Source organism: Achroia grisella, unplaced genomic scaffold (assembly GCF_030625045.1).
Source record: "Achroia grisella isolate CSIRO2021 unplaced genomic scaffold, CSIRO_AGI_Agris_v1 utg2727, whole genome shotgun sequence".
Classification (NCBI taxonomy): Eukaryota; Metazoa; Arthropoda; class Insecta; order Lepidoptera; family Pyralidae; genus Achroia; species Achroia grisella.
The window spans coordinates 202969-227610 of record NW_026712762.1 but is presented as its reverse complement, the minus strand read 5'-3'; the positions used below and the strand labels follow the sequence as shown (position 1 = coordinate 227610).

Here is a 24642-nt window from a genome sequence, read left to right as displayed (position 1 = left end):
CCAAAGTGTTTATGCTCATAAACTGAATTACTGTACATAATGTATATTTAAAATAATGGATTTAGAAAACAGCTGTTCCATATTAGTTAAAGTAGCTATTATTATTATTTATTATGAGTGACAAAACTAAGATTTTTACATTGTTGTCGTGTTTTATTAAACATAATTATTTAATAGCAAAGTTTAATACACTCAGTATATAGTTGTATATGTCTATAATGATACAATGTTCCATTTATAAATAGATTTTATTAATTAATATCATATTTAAGGTATAAACAAATAGTTGAAATTTCTAATAGATATCTTACTATACCCTCAAAATTGTAGTATTGAGTTAAAAGTTAATTTATATAGTTGTCCTAAATATATTCATATGATGTGACTAGCTGTTCTTGCGACTTTGTCCATGTGGAATTTAACATTATTTTTCTAAAATAAAAATAGTCTAAGTTACTCCTTATTACTTCAGTTACCTGTCAAAAGTCCCGTCAAAATCGGATTATTCGGAAAGATTATTATCAGAAATCGAAAGATTAGCCGGAACAAATAGACAGACAGACAGACAAAAATTGTAAAAAAAATTGATATTTTGGTGCATGGTACCGTATTTATATTTATATGCATGTAGAGACTCGTACAGATGTATAAGTATTTTTTTCATTGTTTACCATTTTCAAAAGCTTCAGACCTGGTTTAATTTGTTACATATACTTAATAATAATAATAATAATTTATTTGCTTAAAAAACACAGTATAGTATTATTATACTTATTATGTAATAATATATTAAAATATTGTAAAAATCTGTTAAATTCTTTACATTAATTGGAAATTTATTATTAGGCTTTATTTAGGCTTACAATAAGAATTAAACACATTTTAATGAGTATGGAATAACTCTTCAATAGTAAAATTATATTATTGAATAATTTTATGATTCTTATTTTGTATTATAATGCAATTTCAAAATAATCTACAATTTATTTTATGTACCTTAAATATTTCTCGATAACTTTTGTTAGAATTTATACAGACCTACAAATAGTAATTTAATTTACCTACAAATATTAATTATTTATTTTTCAGGAAATCCAAAATGTCAGATGATTGTAACTCTTCACACAGCTCAGGTATGTTTTAATATTAATTGTTCACTATCTGAACTCACAAATTCATACCTATATAAGTTTAATATCAATAGAAATAGAAATGGCATGTCTGAAGAGACGTAAATCGTTGGTTAAATAGAAAAAGGGCAGTATTCAAAATGTAAATTTTTTTAGAAGACAAGCAATTTAAGTTTTTTTTAATTTATTTAAATTATATTTTTCCTTTAAAGTTTTAAATTTACACATAAGTATTATATATTATTTTAAAAGTATTTAGATAATGATTAAGATGGTGTGGTTAATTTAATCAAAATATATATAACTCAAAAGTGACTTATTGACATAGGGATCTATTAATGCACAGCCTAAACCACTGGACGGATCTGGCTGTAATTTGGCATGCAGGTAGATGCTTTGACGTAGCCATCCGCTAAGAAAGGATTTTGATTAATTCTACCCCCAAGGGGATAAAATAAGGGGAGAAAGTTTGTATGAAACTTTGTCAATTTTAAACCAATCGGGCTGGGACTTGCATGCATAAAGCTACTATGACGTAGGCATCCTCTAAGAAAGGATTCTGAAAAATTCCAGAGAGATGTTTAGAAATTTTAGAGAAGGCACGGGCAAAAGCTAGTTGATTTATTTATTACCTAAAAGGTGGCAATTCTAGCTTCTAATTTTGAAAAATGTCACTTTTCTATTTAATCGTAGGAAATGGCATGTCTTAAGAGATGTACAATACTAGACTTCAATTACCTGGCATAAGCTGCAATATCCGAGGCTGGATGCTCAATGCAGAGTCACCTCTCATGAGATTTGATATGATCAACAAATATGTTTATAGTCTGTAAGACTGATTGCATGACATATAATAACTATTAGAGGAACAAGATATTCCATGTGACGATGGAATATTATTATTATTTATAGCTTTTAATTTCCATATAATATTTTTTTACATTATACTTTTTTTTGGTTTATTATTTTTTCTTATTCTGTGGCCTGGGTAAAAGCCTCCTCCATCTTCCGCCATCCCTGGAAAGATGAAATATTTATTTTATTTTATGTTCATTAATTTAAATTTTCTTTGCGGTTATTATTAAGGTTTAAATAATAACAACTGCAAAAATACTTAAAAGGGACACTTACTGTAAATGTAATGTAACATTAATCATATAACAATGAACTTGGCAACTAGTCACTATGTTATAAATGTAACTAGCTACTCGCCCCGGCGTCGCACGGGTGTACATGCAGTATATATATAAACCTTGCTCTTGATCGCTATCTATTAAAAACAACTGCTTCAAACTCCGTTGTGTAATTTTAAAGATTTAAGCATACATAGATGTTTCTATTGATGAAAATGAAGATAACCCCACAGAACACAATAAAACGGTCAAGGTCAATAAACCACCACCAATTATCCTGTATGGTATTGATGATGTCAATAAGCTTACAGAACTCTTAGAAAGTGTTGTGAATAAAGCAGATTTCACATTTAAAATTGTAAATCAAAACCAATTAAGGATCAATTGTACTAATGTGGAAGCATACAAGAAGGTAATTGATGTTGTAAGGGAAAGAGGTCTTATTGGACATACATTCAATAGAAAAGACAAACGGTCTTATAGAATTGTTTAAAAATCTTCATCACACAACACCAATTAAATTAATTAAAGAAGCACTAGAAGAGACGGGGAACAAAGTGGTAGGGGAAATAATATATATGGACCTGAAAAGAAACCTACTTCCACATTTTTTGCTAACCTTTTACAGGATCCCAATAATAAATTGGTAAAAAATATTAAATACATTCATCATCAGTCAGTAACTATAGAAGACCCACGGAAACGGAATATAATAGTACAATGCCAAAGATGCCAGCAATATGGTCACTCTAAAAACTATTGCATGAGGCCATTTCAAAATATATAAAACGGCTAAATGTCCAAAGACCGACCGTAACACTCCTGCAAAATGTGCTCTTTGTCTCGGTGCCCATCCAGCCAATTTCAAAGGCTGTGAGGTATACAGAGAAATACTAAAAAGAAAAACTAATAAGCAGTCACACATAAAGGCTAGAGAAAATGCTAAAACAGGACTCAATATAAACATTCAACCTCCACCACAGCACTTTGATGTAAGAGCAAGCCCAAATCCAGATGTTAATAAACACATGAAATACTCAGATGTATTGAGACTCAGCAAAAACACTAAAGATGTAGATTACGTGACTTCAACAATACCACCAAATAAAACAGTGGAAGAAATGCTTTTAAAACAAGCAGAAAAATTTGATCTAATATTACAACAGATGAGTACTTTAATCAACCTCATAACAACGCTAGTGTCTAAAATTACAAAATGACTTCCCTTAAAATAGCTACTTGGAACCTAGACGGGCTATCTCCAAATAAAGAAGAAGTTGAAGCTCTACTACATACTCACAACATAGACATATTATTAGTATCCGAAACTCATTTTACAGCAAACAGTAGTATTAGAATACAGAAATACAACATATATGCTACCAATCATCCCGACGGTACAGGACATGCTGGGGCTGCCATTATCGTGAGAAGTGGCATACATCACTACGAACTTCCGCAATTTAAAAAAGCCCACATACAAGCAGCCTCTATTGCGGTTGAAGATCGAAACGGAACATTCAATGTCTCTGCGATTTATTCTCCTCCTAAACATAAAATAACAAACGAGCAATATGATGACCTATTTGATACCTTAGGGCCGCGAGAGAGAATGCAAAGCATGTTCATTGGGCATCTAGATTAACCAATACGAGAGGTAGAGAACTTAAGAAGAGCCTAGACAGGAATAATATTGTCACAATTTCTACTGCAGAGCCTACCAATTGGCCCGCTGATCCCAATAGATTACCGGATGTCATAGACTTCTTTGTCGTTAAGGGCTTATCTAGACTTTTCTACCAGATAAAGACATGCTTGGATGCTCATTCTAATCATGTCCCAGTAATATTGACAGTAGGAAATACTGTTCTTAATACAGATATAAAAGCAAAATTGTATAATAAAAGAACAGACTGGAACTCTTTTCGTGAACTTGTAAACCAAAAACTTGATCTAAAAATTGCACTTAAAACTGAATCTGACATTGATGATGCAACTAAATTTATAACTACAATAATTCAAGAAAGTTGTTGGATGTGTACTCCTGAATCTACTGAACGTCCACAACGCAAAGTATACTCTGAAAGTATACGTTTTAAAATACTTGAAAAGCGGAGACTTCGGCGTGTGTGGCATACTAGTAGACACCCTAGTGACAAAAAACTGCTCAATAAAGCAACCAAAGAACTAAAAGCCCTGATTTCTGAGGCTAATACTGCCGCAATAGAGACCTATTTAGAAGGACTGACTGCCACAAAGGCATCTAATTACTCACTATGGAAAGCAAGTAAAAACTTTAATCGACCATTATATCACAAGCCACCTCTTAGGAAACACGACGGAAAGTGGGCTAAAACAGGCCAGTGTAAAGCTGAAGCTTTTGCAGATCATCTTAGTAGAGTCTTCATGCCCAACAATGCTGCTCCGAATGTAGACGATATGGATAATTCTTGAACAGGATCTTCAGCTAGACCTTCCTCTAAAACTAGTGACACCCAAAGAGATTTATGGAAACATAAAAACCATGGAAAACAACAAGGCACCAGGGTTTGACCTCATCGACAAAAAGGTTCTTGAAGAGATGCCTTCCAGAGCCATAGTGTATCTCACAATGTTATATAATGCAATTTTAAGAGTTGGACATTATCCAGACTTGTGGAAAGTATCTCAAATCATAATGATACACAAACCTTAAACCGGCTCATGAGGTTGCTTCTTATAGACCAATTAGTTTACTGCCTGTCATGTCTAAGCTGTTTGAAATGTCCCTTCTGCACAGACTAACAAGTGTTCTCAAAGAAAAATCTATTATCCCTGATCATCAATTCGGATTTCGAAAAGAACATGCCACTGTTGAACAAGTTCATAGAGTATGCCGCAAAATTAGAAAATCCTATGAAAAGAAAGAATATTGTTCATCTGTGTTCATTGACGTCCAACAGGCCTTTGATAAAGTTTGGCACAGGGGATTACTATATAAAATTAAATGTTTGCTTCCACACACATTCTATTCAATATTCAAGTCCTATGTGTCCAATAGGCTATTTCAGGTGAAAGAAAATGACTGCACCTCAGGATTCTATGAAATCCGTGCAGGAGTACCACAGGGCTCTGTACTAGGACCTGTCTTATACATTTTGTACACATCCGACTTACCTCATATGAAATTACAACAGCAACGTTTGCTGACGATACAGCCTTGCTAAATGTCCAATTAAAGTATCTTACAAAAAAACCTAAATGAAGTAGAAAAATGGCTAACTAAGTGGAAAATTGCTGCCAATGTGACTAAATCAGTCCATGTAACGTTTACCCTTAGGAAAGGCGATTGTGCACCAGTTACCCTAAATGGTACTCAACTTCCACATCAAGATACAGTTAAGTATCTAGGAATGCATTTAGATCGCAGACTTACTTGGAAAAAGCACGTCCAAATGAAAAGGGAAGAAATAAATAATAAATATAGAAGTCTCTACTGGATGCTTGGTAGAAATTCAAGATTGGCTATCGATAGCAAACTTCTCATTTACAAGGCAATGTTTAAGCCAATCTGGACATATGGGATACAACTATGGGGCTCTGCTAGTGACTCCAACATAATGACAATACAACGAGTTCAAAACTATATATTGAAACAACTTTCGGATGCACCATATATATAAAAACAACTGAGATCCACAAACTACTTGATATCCCCATGGTTAAGGATGTAATTGATGACTACAGCAACAAATACAAATCACGACTACACAGGCACCCAAATAAATTCGCTGGGCAACTTACAATACCTGAAAACTTGCGCCGATTAAAGAAAAGACGTGATATATTTGACCAAGATAGTCAGACAGGACTGACTTTTTAAGAGCGAGGAGCTGTTCTACTGAGAGCGGCACTCTACCTGTTACAGACGGAACACCACATCTGCTTATAGTCCATGTGACTGATTGCAAGATCTAAAAGGGAAAAAAAAAAAAGCATACATAGAGACGGACAGACAGCGACAACGACTTTGTTTTATACTATGTAATGATAAATATAGACACTTCTCTATAGCGACAGGGTAAAAATGTTATGTGGAACTACACCTTTTCATTACCATGACATAATAATAACACCCCTTCAGTTTGATATTGTATTTCCTTTATACTATATATAGTTCTATATATTATATATAGAACTAGTAGTATAACATATTAGGATATTAAGATTAGAATTGAAATAAAAATGTGATGACTATTCAAAAGTGTTTCAATGTTTGAGTTTATTTGAATAAATGATTTTCTATTCTATTCGGCTAATAAAACTTGCTGCTCAACTGACATGGCCTGATTATATGGCACGTCTTAAGAGACGTAAAATACGAGACTTCAACAACCTGGCATAAGCTGGAATATCTGAGGCTGGATTCTCAATGGAGAATCACCTCTCACGATATCAGATAGTCAACAAATCTGCTTATAGTCTGGAAGACTGATTGCATGGTATATATAAAAAAAAAAAAATTCTATTCGGTTGATGTTCGGATAATTCTTGTAAACTGCGCAATAATAATCTCAGGACAATTCACACAGCGCCATCTAGACCAAAGTTGAGCTAGCTAAAGCTTGTGTTTTGGGTACTAGATAACTGATACAAATACACAGATTTTTTTCGTAAATACATACATATTATACATATGTAAGAAACACTAATTATGAGGATGACTTAAGCTTTGAAGCCGGCTACCGGAAGAGAAACCCTAAGTAGCGCCCGGGACTTATGACACTATGGGTGTACGTTTAAAAGGCCCTTTTAAACATATGGAAAACACCGAGTCCGATACAAACAATCATACTCATTAATACAAATGTTTGTGCCGTGCGAGGAATCGAACCCGCGACCATTGGTCGTAAAGCGGTGTGCTTGACCGCTAGACCACCGAGGTCGTGGTATATGAGATTTTGATTATGGAATGGATATAGAACATTGTGACTTAGTGGTTTACTACACTGACTCAGAGCGGGAGTTATTGAGTTCGATATACAGCGCATGTGATAGGCTTTATTGGTACTCAAAAATGATATTTTTCAAAGTAGGGTGGTGTAACGATAAAATAATGTAGGCTTTACTTATACAATAGGAAATCCTTTATTCAAATAAACTTAATTTAAGTACTTTTGAATAGTCATAACAATTTTTTTTATCTACCGCTCATTCGGAAAGCTGTCTCATCACATTTTAGGTATTTATTTGTAAGGTTCCTTAGTTGTAACAATAAAAGTAGTTATTTAATATTTGTGTTACAAGTGCAGGCGGAAAATCAAATACATTGTTGTATTTGATACATACATCAACTAATGTTTAGTTCGAAGCGCCACTAAGTTAGTGCACGCGACTGTCGCTCGTACGTCCACGGAACAGTGCGTAAAATTGCGTGAGACGCTACTGATGCTGGGAACCGGTTGTACTCGGCACGTTGGAGTTGTCGGGGGCTCGTCTTCCACGCCCCGTCTGTCTCGATCGATGCGCCCAAGGCCACGGCCGCGCACGTATCGATTTTATATAAATAGCGGCAGCCCTGCCGCCCTACTCCGCCCGTCCAGCGCTGCAGCCCCTGCCCGCGGCCGCCGCGCCCGCCGCGAGGCTCCCGAGCCCGCTCCGGGCCTCCGCTGCCACCCCTCCTCTGATAGATGGCCCATCAGCTCCATGTCCGGTTTTGTAGAACGTTTGTAAAGAGTCTTGTTGTACTCTTGTTGTTGTATTTTATACTCTTTATAATATTGTAATCGATAATCGAAATATGTGAGTATAAATGTTTATTACTGTTTTACGCAAAAACTATTGAACGGATTTTAATGAAACTTTACAGTAATATAGCTTATGCATCTGAACACGTAGGCTATATTTTATATTGAGATTAGCTATTCGACCTGGCTTCGCACGGGTGTACATGTATTATATATATAAACCTTCCTCTTGAATCACTCTGTCTATTAAAAAATACTATTCCAAATCCGTTGCGTAGTTTTAACGATTTAAGCATATGTACATAGGGACGGACAGACAGCGACACCGATTTTGTTTTATACTATGTAATGATTTATAAATTGAAATTTAACGCGAGTGAATCCGCGGGCACATCTAGTAGGTAAATAAATTCAGTATTTAATATATATTTACTTATTTATTTAACTTTAATGCATAAAAACAATGTGTACATATGGCGGACTTAACACCTTGCGGCGTAATCTACCAGGCAACCATGAGTGGTGCAGAGAAAGATTGTTGGTTGCACTAATATAAATGAGAAATGTCAAAAAAAGATATATAAATATAAAGCAAAATATTTTAAATATAAATTTCTATAATATAGATTGTGTGAAAGATGATATGAATAAAAGAAGAGTATGTTTAGATATGACGACCGATAGAGAGCAGTGGAAGAGAATGACATACTGCGCCGACCACAAATAATGGGATAAAGGCAAGGCAATGATGATGATAAATTTCTATAAAAAATAAAATAATAATTATATTATTTTAACCTATTGAGTTTTACAATAATATACTAATGTATATTCTGAATCCTGTTTAAATTTAGGTACTGAGCAAAGACTATTTATTCTTCACTAAACTATTACGACAGTCATGATTGGATTATTTATTCATGTAATAGTACTTACGGGATTTTACATTTATCCACTAACATTATGAATACTGTAAGCGAGTGAGTCTGTTTATTACATAGTCATAATGAAACGGCTGAACGGATTTTAAATAAATTTCGCGTGAAGATAGATTGTATCACAAGAATATGGACATTGGCTACGGAATAGAATAGAATAGAAAATCATTTATTTGAATAAATGTTTTTCTATTCCATTCTATTCGTTGTAATCGTTTAATGAACAATAAATAGTCTTTGCTCAGTACCTACATTTAAATAGGACGGTTACGGTTATCTTTTATCTCAGAAAATGCAGACGAAGGCAAGGGGAACAGTTAATATACAATATAACTTTAGACACGTTTAAGTACTTACAACTTTATCTTGATAGATAGTGAACAATTATGCTTACAAATAAAAATTGTATTGTATGGAAATAAAACCCGCAGCCATAGGGAATTGTGGCGATGAACTGCCATACCATAGAGGTCATACAACTTTGTCCATTACATAAGAGAAGAATATCTGATTCACTGCGCGGGTGCTGGGTCCATCGTTTGACCCGGGAGAGGGAACTCCGAGCGGTTCCCTCTCCTGGGTCAAAGGGATGAGAGGGAAACTACGAGCAGTTCCTGGGATTTATGACCCAGGTATAGGCTTAAGAGACTCCTTTGAGACGTATATCAACATTCACCTTCACCGCTCGTGTTCCTCTTCCTGCTCAGCCAAATCTTGTAGGAGCCAACTAGTGCAGCTTTAGATACACGTTCTGATATAGAACTTACTGTAGTTTTATAGGCCAAGATCTTTTAGAAGATTGTAGAGAGATCTGGCTGGTTGCTCTTCCTGCCTAGCCAAATTTGTAGGAGCTAGCTAGTGCATCTTTAGATACACGTTCTGATATAGAACTTACTGTAGTTTTATAGGCCAAGATCTTTTAGAAGATTGTAGAGAGATCTGGCTGGCTGCTTTCTCTGCTAGCGAAATCTTGTAGGAGCCATCTGGTGCAGCTTTAGATACACGCTCTGATATAAAACTTATTGCGGTTCTAGAAAACCCGAGATCTTTTAGAAGATTGTAGAAATATTTGGCTGGCTGCTCTCCCTGCCTAGCCAAATCTTGTAGGAGCCAGCTAGTGCAGCTTTTGATACACGTTCTGATATAGAACTTACTGCAGTTCTATAGGCCAAGATCTTTTAGAAGATTGTAAAGAGATTTCGCTGTCTAAATTTATGCAAAATTATTTCTATTTATAATTCTTTATTACACCAATATTAAAAGCAGATACATAATATAGTATTAAAAAAGAAGAAGGTACAGATGGCGGTCTTATCACTAACGCAATCTCTTCCAGACAACCTTACGAAAGAGAGTATTAATAAAAATAAACTAGGCGGTACATGAGTAGAAATAAGATAACAAAATTAAAATAAAAAACATTAAAAAATAAATATATACACTTATGTGAATAAATTAAAATTATCTCCCTTGATACGGAATTACGTAGCAGGACGATGGAAAACTACTCGCAAATTCGGATATCGATCGTTGAAACATCCCACCGATGCTATAGATGCTTCCTCGTTGCGTACAGTGATGTTTTCATCGGTTTCCTACGCGTTAGACACAGTTCGAAAACAGGCTCTTAATTTAACATAGCTGTTACTAATAAGTCTCATTTGATACAAGATTCAAGAATATTTATTTGTAAAACATAGTGATTACATAAATAAAGAGAGGTACCTACAGAATGAATTTGTTCAACATTGATAGCATTCAAAGTTCTGAAATACTACAAAAATAATTGAATTTAAATATCTATACAACTATACATATAAATAAAATTGGAGTGTCTGTTTGTAATATTGTAATAGCCGTTTTTTACTACATGCATATGAATATAAATACAGTACGTACACCAAAAGATTTTTTTTTTAAATTTTTGTCTGTCTGTTTGTTCCGGCTAATTTCTGAAATAGCTGGACCGATTTTGACGGGACTTTTATTGGTAGCTGATGTAACAAGGAGTAACTTAGGCTACTTTTATTTTAGAAAAATACAGTTATATTCCACGCGGAAGAAGTCGCGGGTACAGCTAGTGTGTAATAGGATACATGTATGTATTTTTTTATTCGATAATTTACATAACATATAAAAAAAAATATTTGGGAAATTGATAAAACTCTGGTTTATTTTAGATCACAAATAGGTTGGAAAACTACTATGTTTAAACTGGAACTAAGGATCAATATCTAAATTGAAACTATAAAAGCTATATATAAACTGAGATGTTATAAAATATATGCGCTATAAATACGCATTTAAGTGCAGGGTTTGTTATTAAAGCATATTAATTGTATTTGGGCATATAAAAAAGTACAAATAAAATGAAATAAATAAAGAAAAAATTTCGCAATTCCAAATATTTATCAATTACCTTACTTTGTGTATCATATAAAACACTTCCTTATTAAAAAAGTAAAACAGCTTATTATAAAATTAAAGAGTTTGTAAACGATAATGGTATTGTAGCAAATACTTAAAATTCATAGCGTTCACAATATTTGTTGAAATATAATGTAGTCTGTGCTTGGTACTGAAACAAATGTCATTGTCAAAGTACAACAGAGTACTGCACTGAATGTCATGTATGTGTAACTCGGACTGAGTGATTCCTTACCTAAGGTGTGTAATAAAAGTCAACTGAAATGTAATGATTTGTCTTAAGTTAATAAGTTTTCAATATTAACATGAATATTCATTGTAAATATATAATCTTCAAACATTTATTTCATATTTCTCCTTAACTTCTCTGATCCGTGTCCCAAAACTCAAAATTATCCTATATTAAATCATATAGTTTTCCAAACTTTGATGTTGGCAAATGCACCAAGTGCCAAGCCATTACAAAAGAAAAAAAGAATGTTTTTTAAGGTGCAATAAAGCTGTTCTTCAGTAACGCAATCTTATAACAATACTAGCTGCTCCGGTAAACGTTGTTTTGCCATTTAAATTAAAATCGCTATTAAAAAATTGGGGTTCATGCTAGAAATGCGAAAATTTAGTGTTGTATGTATTTTTCAATCCTAAATAATAATAAAGTGAAAAAAAAATATTATGTCGAAAAAATAAAAATAAATATATTTAGGGGTGGATATCCCTTACCACTTAGGGGTATGAAAAATAGATAGTAGCGGATTCTCAGACCTACTGAATATGCATATAAAATTATATAATAAAAATAACCGGTCAAGCCCTTTCGGAGGAGTATGGTAACTAACATTGTGACACGAGAATTTTATATGTAATTTTATATATATATAAGTTTATCTGATTGCAATAAAAATGAGTACGTAGCGGTTTCCATATTGATTATCGCATGCCTCTTACTTGTTATTGTGTAATTATTTATTTAAATAACATCTATTAAGTATAGACATAGCAAACTGAAACCTCTAGTTTTTAAATTTTGTTTTTAAATTAAATAATCGATTTATCGAGATAGGTAACATTACGCTACGAGCAATAAGAACGGAGCATCAATGAAAAATGTTGCAAAAACTGAATCCTTTTTAGAGAGTTCGTTGCTTTGTTGCATGCTCGTTTGGCCCAGACATAGTTGCGAGGGTCAGCTAGTTAAGTTACAGTAATATTGTAGTAAACAACTACACTTGTGAGATGTAATTATTAGTGTAATTACTATAAACAAATATATCCTCAGCGCTAGACAAAATACTTGGTAGTAATTGTTATTATTTAATTAATTATATTAACATGTTATGATTTCAATTAATTTTCTCCATCTATACATATAAATAAAATTGGAGTGTCTGTTTGTAATATTGAAATAATCGTTTTTTAGTACATGCATATGAATATGAATACGGTGTATGCACCGTATTCATATTCATATGCATGTACTAAAATAACATTTTTTACAATTTTTGTCTGTATGTCTGTCTGTTTGTTCCGGCTAATCTCTGTATACGCTGGCGGGGCACCAGTGGTGGATAATAAGATGAGCATAAGATCAGGTCAGTTAGCCTATTCTGACAAATTCACAAATAATTTATCACGATGGTTTCCAGGGGGAACCACGTGGAGATCTAACTTGGTATATTGCTAGCAATGGGGTTTTTAATCCACATTTACCATAAGTTGAGTCGTCAACTTGTTTGTCATTTTAGTTGCACAAACCTTTGAAGCCATATCTGGCGCCAGGGTCAGGCTTATCATTGAATATGGCCACATAATGTACGTATATAGGTTCAATTTATAGCTATGTACCATGTGTGTACATAGTAATAAAATAATTTGTGACAGTCAGACGTAATCATGGTCATTATTATGTACCGTGTCACCGACGGGCGATGTTTGTGTGTATGTCCTTCACATATGTTTTAATCTTGTTCATACTCAGTTTTTTTATCTATTTTAAATAGTACATTCGCCTGCACTAACAGTATACGCTAATATTCAAATTAAAAAAACATTTATTCATGTAGGACGCTTTATGAACGTCAAATTTTTTATATTATAATATTTTCCCTACCGTCCAGTTCTGTATATAGATATTTGAGAAGAACTTTGAAATAGAAATAGAAATAATCTTTATTCATATAAACTTAATATAAGCACTTTTGAATAGTCAAGTTTTTTTATTCTACCGCTTATTCGGAATGTAGACTCATCACAAGAAGAATAAGCAAGAAACTTGTGTGTTGCTCTTTTAAATAAATATTGATTTACTAATATTTAATTAACGACAAGGATTAGGCATGCGACAATCAACATAGAAACCGCTACGTACTTAATCTCTGTTCAATCAGATAACATTGTCAGTGCTATGAATTTTAAGTTAGATATTTTCTACAAAAACATTATTATCATTTATAAATTCTTCAATAATTATATTTATAATAAGCTTTTTTACAAAGAAAATATTTTATGACACATTTGAATTTTTTTCTGGCAAATTGAGTACAGACTCTGACAGTTTGTTGTAAAACCTTACCCAATTTTCATAAAACGAATTACTAACTTTCGTCAAACGGCACTTTGGTAAAACTAGTTTGTTGACATTAAGTCAACTGGCAAGAAACTTAATTGAATTACTTTTTTTTAAAAACCAGATTATTTACAATGTATATTCAAATATGTGTCTATGTCTAACATTAAATGAAAATCCCGTGCACTATTGCCATACACGCTCGTCATTCAAGTAATCGTTTAGTGAGTAATAGGCTTTGCTCAGTAAATATGATATAACAGATGTTTTGAATAAATAAAAGGGCATAAAGGACAAATTCTCAATTTTAATCCGATCGGGATGAGACTTTGCATGCATAAAGCTACTATGACGTAGGCATCCCCTAACAAAGGATTTTGATAAATTCCACCCCTAAGGGAATAAAATAGGGGATGAAAGTTTGTATTAATCTTCTTAGATTTTCGACTGATTGAACTGAAATTAAAGATTGGAGCTACTATGATGAAGACGTTCGCTTAAATAGGATTTTGATAAATTCAACCTATATACCTAGGGGATAAAATAAGGGATGATGCAGGATGTAAATGTATTAGTTTGAACCTATCAGTACCTAATGGAACGAATAAATTAAGGCGAACAAAATAATTTAGTTTTTTAGGCTACTATTTTAGAAAAATAAAGTTAAATTCCACGCGGACGGAGTCGCGGGAACAGTTAGTTTTAGATATTTTTGTACCTATACCTCACTATGAAACGCTACAAGAATACCCACTTAAATATAAAAAAAAAATCTTTTCATTGTCTATGCAAGAAACAATTATAAACTGAGAATGTAGAGTGACCAGCAACAGTCGTTTCGTATCGTACTCGTATGATATGACTGTGGTGACCACACAATGGCAGTTGCGGTGGATTTTGGTTAGTACCTAAATAAATTATTGACCGCAACGCCTTTGAGATTGTGTGAAACGGGTATGTACCAGATATACTTGTATCTCTAGTCTCTAGCAGGGTTGCCAATCATATAAACAGGGGATTATTAGCAATAGTTAAAGGTTTCTATGTTGATTATCGTATGCCTCTTACTAGTTACTGTGTAATTATTTAATAAAAAAAATTTTAGAGCAACACGCAAGTTTCTTGCTCATTCTTCTTGTGATGAGTCTGCGTTCCGAATCGTATGCCTCTTACTTGTTACTGCGTAATTATTTATTAAAAAAAAATTTAGAGCAACACGCAAGTTTCTTGCTCATTCTTCTTGTGATGAATCTGCGTTCCAAATCGTATGCCTCATACTTGTTACTGCGTAATTATTTATTAAAAAAAATTTTAGAGCAACACGCAAGTTTCTTGTTCATTCTTCTTGTGATGAGCCTGCGTTCCGAATCGTATGCCTCTTACTTGATACTGTGTAATTATTTATTAAATAAAAATTTAGAGCAACACACAAGTTTCTTGCTCATTCTTCTTGTGATGAGTCTGCGTTCCGAATGAGTGGTAGAATAAAAAATATGACTATTCAAAAGTGCTTGCATTGAGTTTATTTGAATAAAGATTATTTCTATTTCTATTTCTAAAATGGGGCACATAGACCTGTCAGATGAAATTCCACTCGGTCTCCTCTCTCCACTCCACTCCACTGGAAGGCATCATCCGAAAAAAAATGTGTGTCTGAATTCACTACAAATCATGTAGTTTAATATTTATTAATAGATTTACTTGAATATAGCATATACGTCAGAATAAGACTGGCTACAAGTTTCACGCGGATGAAAACGCGGGCAAAGCTAGTATGACAATGTACGAGTTTGAAGCTAATGTAAGTACGAGATTGAGATTGTCGTCGAGATTGTCTTGTACCAAGGAGCTCAAATCTTGTGCTTAAAAAAAAAGTTGTAACAAAATTTTAGCTTTTTTGTACGAGGCAAAAAGTTAACGTGGACAACCCTGGTCGTAGTGCCCGGTAGGCATTACGTCGTGCGTGGGTAATTATTATGGAAGATTATTGTGTTGAGTTACGATTTTTATGTTAGTTTTTTATTTTGACTAACATATTTTACTAAATAAAAACCAACTCGACGACCTTGGTTGTGTAGCAGTTAATATTCACCTTCCGATAGTTGTAGGTTCGATCCTATCGAATTTAAAACACGGTCAAAAAATTCTTAATATATTATATGAAATAGCATCCTGTTTATTATATCCGGTTTAATGAAAAATATTGTTTTAAATGGATAATATTTTTCATTAACCGGTTAACCGGTATTCATACCGGTTGTAATTTACTTACTTGACATTTATTATATTTCGCCCAATTTACATAATATCTTTTTAAGTTATTGCTTATGTGTTATTCTGATATATAAACTACATTAGGTAAAGTTTCATCAAAATCCGTGCAAGTAATTTTTGCGGGAAAATATAACATACATCTATATTACGACCTCGGTGGTCTAGCGGTTTAGACACCGCTTTACTTCCAGTGATCGCGGGTTCGATTCCTCGCATGGGACAAACATTTATATTCATGATTGTTTGTATCAGTCTGGGTGTTTTCTATGTATATTATGTATGTGTTTACAAAAAAATATCTATGTGTTTATATCAGTTGTCTAGTTCCCATAACACAAGCTCTAGCTAGCTTACCTTGGATCTAGATGGCTCTATGTGAATTATCCTAAGATTATTATTATTTTTATAAAAAATATTATTTGCACATTTTAACCCACACAACACTTCCTATGCCACGCTCTATTGGGTTGACTGGAAGAGATCTCTTTTAGAGATAAGTCCTCCTTTGTTACCATTAGTTGTAATTAATATACTTACAAATGTATTTAAGTGCAATAAAGAATATTTATTAATTTTATTTTTCTTCTCCCTTTAATGGGGTGTTAAACTTGATGATTACATTGTTATTATTATTATTTTTATACAAAAAAATCTCATCTCCCCGCTTAAGGAGAGGAGATGGCAACTTACCCCCGGCAGAATTATTATTATTATTATCTATACATCTATTCAGTGATACTTAAAAACTGTCGCGTTTAAAATATTAGTAGGAAGTAAGACTGTTTTTATTGCAGTTATTTTAACTTTAAGGGCACCACTCATTCTTGAGAGCAACACACAAGTTTCTTGCTCGTTCTTCTTGTGATGAGACAGCTTTCCGAACGAGTGGTAGATAAAAAACAAATTGTTATGACTATTCAAAAGTGCTTAAATTAAGTTTATTTGAATAAATGATTTTCTATTCTATTCTACAATAGTTGCATCCGAATGTGTAAAGTTAGATTATTTTAATTTCACATAAATTCCGAGCCATAATCGTTTTATGATATAGGATATTATTTTCCTTTACGAATGTCGTTATATACTTTGTACATGTATTTATATTAATTCTTTTAAAATAGCGCTATATAGTGTGTAGCCCACTCATGCCTAAACATAAATACACTCAATCCTGAGGAGATAAAAACCATCGCTCCTAAGAATATCTTTCAGTTCTTGTTGGGTCTGGGTAGATTTGAAAAGCGAGCACAATAGATGTAGGTCGCAGTATTATAGGTCTAAAACACCTGGCAATATCCCAAACCCCTAAAAATAGTAAATAAATATGTTCAACATATAGTTAATGTGAAATATGTTAAATTATAAAATACTTAATTATCTAATACCATAAACAGTTCCCTCAAATATATATTTTTTAATTTAGTTTGTTTTTTATTTTATACTAACTGTACTCGCGACATCATCCGCGTAGAATTTAACTTTATGTTTCTAAAATAAAAGTAGCCTAAGTTACTCCTTATTACATCAGCTACCTGCCAATAAAAGTCCCGTCAAAATCAGTTCAGCCATTTTAGAGATTAGCCGGAACAAACAGATATACAGACAAAAATTCTTAAAAATGTTATTTTGGTGTATGTATCGTATTTATATTCATATGCATGTAGTAAATAACGGTTGTTTTATTTTTATTTATATGTATAGATATTCAGTTAGAGCAGCCTATTGTTAGGGTATAAATTATACAACGCGAAGCGTCATATGCGATTCAATCAATGTCATTGAATATGGCCATTGTCCTCACCCTGCTCTATTTGCACAGAACAAAATTGTGGCACCGGAGCGGAGGACGAGCCCAAAATCAATCGGCAGGGGACGTACTCAAACAAAACAAGAAAAACAAATTATCGGCACAGTGTATCTGCTTGTTGTGACTGTGGTTGTTTGGATACCGAAGGTCAAGGACGCTTTTAGGAGGGGTGTGGGCGGCGGGAGCCCCCGGGGGTGAGGCGGGGATGTGGGCGGGGCTCCAGCTTGATCGCTAGAAATAGACTCGGCAACATCGTTTGTCAACATACGCCTACGCAGCTCCGAAACTCAGCCGGCCCGGGGTGGCACAGAGCGCTCGAGCGCGTGGGGGTGTTCCCACCCCGCCGCTTCTAAGAAACTCTGCGCCGAATTTGCTAACATTATGCTCGCTTACAATCGCAATTGTTTTTGTATAATATAAATGAATTATTGCTCTGAACACTTGTGAGGCGAGCTCACAAAGACCTCGTTAATCTTCGTGGCATTATAATCTTTGGTTATAATATACTCATAATGAAGATCAAACTGTAATGGTGGGTCCTGAAATATTGGATCAATATCAAATTTAAGAAATGTATCTGTATCTTTTGCCCGTAGCTTTCCTCAAACTTGAACTAACTTACTAATGGTCTGCCAATAGTTGAAATTCAACTGTCATTAATTTAAATTATAATTTATTTATTTATTTTAATCGTTACCAGAAAGACAATTATACAAAGAACAAACAGATAAGTATATATAATATGACGACCTCGGTGGTCTAGCGGTTTAGCACACCGCTTTACGACCGATGGACGCGGGTTCAATTCTTCGCACGGCACAAACATTTGTATTCATGAGTATGATTGTTTGTATCGGTCTGGGTGTTTACTATGTATAATATGTATGTATCAGGTATCTAGTACCCATAACACAAGCTTTAGCTAGCTTAACTTGGGTCTAGATGGCGCTGTGTGTATTGTCCTGAGATTATTATTATTATATTATATTATTATTATTATAACGCACAAAAAGCGGTCTTATCGCGTAAGCAATCTCTTCCAATCAACCTTTGGGTAGAGGAGAAAAGACAGCGGGAGATGGCGCAAGAATGGACTAGAGAAATAAAAAAAGCATAGTAATACTAAATAATAATAATTTACATATAACTAAGTTAGAACATTATTAAGGTTCTATTATCAAATACTTGCTTCACGTTTTAATATATAGATTACTTTGATAACAGCACGGAAATACATCTAGATTCTGTGTATTTGTTTTGATTGTTAGTCTGTGGTCAAATTGAGAATAGATTAATATTGTTTGTCTTTAATATTTGTCTAATCATTTCCTTGCCTTTATTCTATTATTTGTGGTCGGCGCAGTATGTCATTCTCTTCCACTGCTCTCTATTGGTCGTCATATCTGAGCATACTCTCCTTTTATTCATATCACCTTTCACACAATTCATCCATCTTTTCTTAGGGCGTCCACTCCCTTTACATCCATCCACATTCATATTGTCTTTAATATTTGTCTATATTTATTTATTTATTTATTATAGCTTTGCATTCCATTTTATAGTTTCCATTTTCAATTTTATAGTAGACTAGCTTTTGCCCTCGGCTTCGCTCGCGTTAATTTACCCCCTTAGGGGTGGAATTTATCAAAATTCTTTCTTAGGGAATGCCTACGTCATAGTAGCTTTATGCATGCAATATCTCAGCCCGATCGGTTTAAAATTGACAAAGTTTCATATAAACTTTCATCCCCTAATTTATCCCTTTGGGGGTAGAATTAATCAAAATCCTTTCTTAGCCTATGTCATAATATCTACCTGCATGCCAAATTTCAGCCCGATCCGTCCAGTGGTTTGTCTGTGCGTTGATAGATCACTATGTCAGTCACCTTTGAGTTATATATACTTAGATAGATAGGTATATTTCAAAGTATGTTAATTATGAACCCTGTTGGGCAGCAACCGGAAGAGAAGAGAGGAGGACGAGTCATTTTTGACATAATTATAGTATTGTATATATAATAATAATAATAACGTCTATAGTCTCTGAACGTTAAATTATGATCTATTTCGATCACTAGTCCTTTCAAATAGTGACAGATATCCATAATCCGTACAGTTAATACCGAGTTTTCTAAGTAGAATAGAATAGAAAATCATTAACTCAAATAAACTTAATTTAAGCACTTGAATAGTCATAGTTATCATTCTTTTAATCTACCGCTCATTCGGATAGCTGTCTCATCACAAGAACGAGCAAGAAACTTGCGTGTTGCTCTTTTAAATAATCATTGTAATTTTACATTTCCAATTCGAAACGTGCGAATGCAAACCACCAACTAACACTAATTTCTTAGCTTCAGATATTAAGTACATATAATAACAAGTTCATCAACAAGTTTACTGTATGAAGTCGTACAGTTACAACGATGTCTGAACTTGCCAAGCCTAACCTTGGTACCGTGACCTTTTGCCGGTAGAATTGTTTTGTCGGTCAATTTGTAGACGAGAACTACTGAGGGCAACGGTATCTAACCCTTTCTCGAATTGTACTTACTAGCCACTTTACATCTTAATATTTTGACGGCTCTGCAGTCTTGCGGTTTGGCACACCGACTTACTTCTGATAGTCGTGGGTGCTATTACTCATGTGTAAAGATTTGTCTTCACGAATATGATTTTTAGATCAAATTTAATCTTATTATGTTTTTTATATTTGAGGCCAAATAAATTAGTGCTGGTTGGTAGTTTGTATTCACACGTTTCGGCTTGCAAAATGTGAATTAACAAGGATTGTTTAAAAGAGCAACACACAAGTTGCTTGCTTATTCTTCTTGTGATGAGACAGCTTTCCGTAAGTTTATTTGAATAATTGATTTTCTATTCTATTCTATTTCAGAATTTGGACTTATATTTATATATCTTTTTTTGACATTTCTCATTTATATTAGTGCACTGCCAACAATCTTTCTCTGCACCACTCATGGTTGCCTGGTAGATAACGCCGCAAAGTGTTAAGTCCGCCATATGTACACATTGTTTTTGAGCATTAAAGTTAAATAAATAAATAAATAAAAATAATAGAAATAATCTTTATTCAAATAAACTTAATATAAACACTTTTGAATTGACACATTTTTCTTATTCTACATTCATTCGAAACGCAGATTCATCACAAGAAGAATGAGCAAGAAACTTGTGTGTTGCGCTTTTAAATAAATATATTAAGTAGATTTACATTAACAAGGATTAGGCATGCGACAATTAACATGGAAACCGCTACGCACTCAATCTTTCTTCTGCGATCGTTTGTATTGGTCTGGTTGTTTTCTATGTATATTTTTGTGTGAATAGTTCAATTTTTATTATTATTGTAGCGTGATAGTTGTCACTTCAGCTCTGTAGCGTTATATATATAGTGTTAACGTGTCGCTACTTAATTTCTTTGTTTCCTGTAGTAATGTGATTGTAATGTAAGTTGGGCCCCATTCTCCGCGATTGGCCTCTCATCTGGGCCGTTGTGCGTGTAAAACCAGGCTACTAGAGTAGCCAGTCGAGCTCCTCCCAAAAGCGCAGAAGTCTCCTGGTATCTTCGCAGGCTTCACGGAGCGACCTCACAGTTCCGAGGATTTGTTTTCGTTGTGTGGCCACTGCAAGCATTCCAGGATTACGTGAGCAGCCGTTTCTTCGGATTTAAAGTCCGACAAAGTGGTCTGTCAGCAGTCTTTTTTTTTTGTATGATAATGGAATGGTGCACCCACCTGCGCTAACGGTTTACGCTGGCGGGGCACCAGTGGAGGATGATAAGATGAGCATGAAGTCAGGTCATATAGCCCATCGTGACAAATTCACCAAGAATTCATCACGATAGTTTCCAGGGAGAACCACGTGGACGTCGACCTAACATGGTACATTGCTAGCAATAGGAGTTGATAATTCCCATTGCTAACAATCCCATTCATCTCTGACAGTAACCTATTTTTTTTATTTATGTGGTTATATATTGGATTTCCTTTCAATACAGCGGTTGCGCTATCGGTGTACGCTCGCTAGTATTAGGAGTGAAACTCAAATTAATATTTTTGTACATTTTTTACTGGGTCGACGGCATGCAGCGCAATTATACTTAGTTAGTATAAAAGTACTACCAACCACCGCATCAGTCACTCAAAGTTGGTTTATGTCTGATTAAATTTTTTTAATTCGCTAACGATATATTGTATATGTGCTATAAACGTGTTTGTTGTGGTTTCCTTACTTGTAATTTCTTTAAGGCTATAGGAGTCTTTTATATTTAACAATATGCATGTGGATGGATGTAAAGGGAGGGGACGCCCTAAGAAAAGATGGATGGATTGTGTGAAAGATGATATGAATAAAAGAAGAGTATGTTTAGATATGACGACTGATAGAGAGCAGTGGAAGAGAATGACATACTGCGCCGACCCCAAATAATGGGATAAAGGCAAGGCAATGAATGAATGAATTCGGCATGCGGTTTCATGATCATTTCTGGTTGTGGCAAACCTGTCGCAATCTTTAACAAGGTGGAACATAGTTTGTGGAGTAGCCTATTGTGTACAGGTGTTGTTTAAGGGACAGTGGCCCGTTATTGTACCTATTATTTCCTGTAGTATCTAGGTAGTGCGTACACAGCTATAATAATTTTACTACATTAGTAAGTATATTTGTGTACTATATTTAAATAAAAAGTTAATTTGCATTTCACATTATATTGGCCGTTCCCGCCATTTTAATACAGACTCTATAAACCGCACAGAGTATGTTACAAACATCATAGACTATATTTATACTATACTATACCGCCTTTTGTATCAGTTTATGTATTATATCATTTTGTGTGTTTTCTTTGTCTGGTGCAATAAAGAGTTTAAATAAAATAAATAAATAAATATATACACGCGTACACTTAGGTTGAGGAATGAACTTCCTGCCGAGGTTTTCTCACGAGACTACAGCATGGGGTTTTTCAAGAAGGGTATATTAAGGTTTCTTAAGGGTCGGCAACGCGCACGTGCCACCCCTGGTACTTCAGGCGTCCATAGGCTACGGTAACCATTTACCATCAGATGGGCCGTATGCTTATTTGCCACCATAGTAGTATGAAAAAAAAATATAATTATATCTTAGACATAGATTATACCAAATACTGTATATTCTACAATTTGATAGTGTGGTACAAGTAACGGGTACAGTCGACGCGGAGTCGTCACGTGGACTGACTTACACTGGAGTTAAATCTAAGTTATGTGGAGACATAAACAAATGGAAGGTGCCCAGTGTTGACAGAAATATTACAAGTTGTATGTACGAGCTAGCATCGTATATTATTTCGCAACACTAACATTTTTACACTAGCAGTTCCCGCGACTTCGTCCGCGTGGAATTTAACTTTATTTTTCTAAATTAAAAATAGCCTAAGTTACTCCTTATTACATCAGCTACCTGCAAAAAAAGTCGCGTCAAAATCGGTCCAGCCATTTCAGAGATTAACCGGAACTGACAGATAGACAGACAAAAATTGTAAAAAATGTTATTTTGTTGTATGTATTTATATTTATATTCATATGCATGAAAAACGGTTATTGCAATATTACAAACAGATACTGCAATTTTATTTATATGTATAGATGTATTTCATTTCGCATTCGGTCATCAAGAGGGCGTCGCGTACTCATTACAATCATTAATCAGTTATATTTTAAGTTTCAATATACAGTTTTAATCAAGTTTCTATCAGTATCATTTATCAGATTTACCTACCAGAATATTTATAGTTTAAAACATTATTTTTAAATAAATGCATTATTTTTAAAAATCTGTGCGGATTTGGAATTGGGGCTAGTTTATCTGCATTTCGCCAGCTGTGTTCCAAGGCCCCAACACAGCTGTTCAAACATACCTGCTTGGTGGCAAATAGTTAGAGTATTAGACTATTCATGGTTTATCATAACACTAGCTACTCGCCCCGGCTTCGCACGGATGTACATGTGTTATATATATAAACCTTCCTCTTGAATCACTCTATCTGTTAAAAAAAAACACGTCAAAATCCGTTGCGTAGTTTTAAAGACTGAAGCATACACAGGGACGGACAGACAGAGACAGCTAATTTATTTTATACTATGTAATGATTAGGCTACAGTCATAAATACTCGTCATAAATACTTGGTTTTCTATTTAAAATAGTATATTTTGGTCAGTCTACGGTTGCTGGTTCGATTCCTCTCACGGTACAAACATTTGTATTCATTACTCTGTATTGTTGGTCTGGGTATCTATCTGGTCTGGGTAGGTATGGTCTATGTATATTATGTATGTATTTACAAAAAATGTATTTAATCGTTAAAGACCACATGCCCACCGGTGGGTTACTCCGCAACGAAAGTAAATTTACACGTTGGTACCTGCAAATCACCCGTGGGCACTTTAATAGAAATAAATCTAGGGGTTAAATAATATCTACCTCAAATTATTGTACACTAAAAACATATTTAAAAAATACATAATTAACAATAAAAAAAATGCCGGTACGTATGTGAGAAATTTTTTTAATGCGGTCTTCAACGTGTTGAGAATTTATATCAGTTATCTAGTACCCATAACACAAGCTCTGCTTAAGTTAG

The 24642-nt window shown here is 34.0% G+C and overlaps 1 protein-coding gene across 1 annotated transcript in view; it reads left to right on the top strand.

Annotated features, from left to right (window-relative positions):
• Window positions 1-24642, top strand: part of LOC131843046 (histone deacetylase 4) — a 152749-nt gene that overhangs the window by 460 nt on the left and 127647 nt on the right. Inside the window, exon 2 of the mRNA XM_059191637.1 lies at window positions 1090-1133. Coding sequence (XP_059047620.1) covers window positions 1100-1133 — 34 coding nt within the window. The 5' untranslated portion in view covers window positions 1090-1099. The remainder of the gene's footprint in view (window positions 1-1089; window positions 1134-24642) is intronic.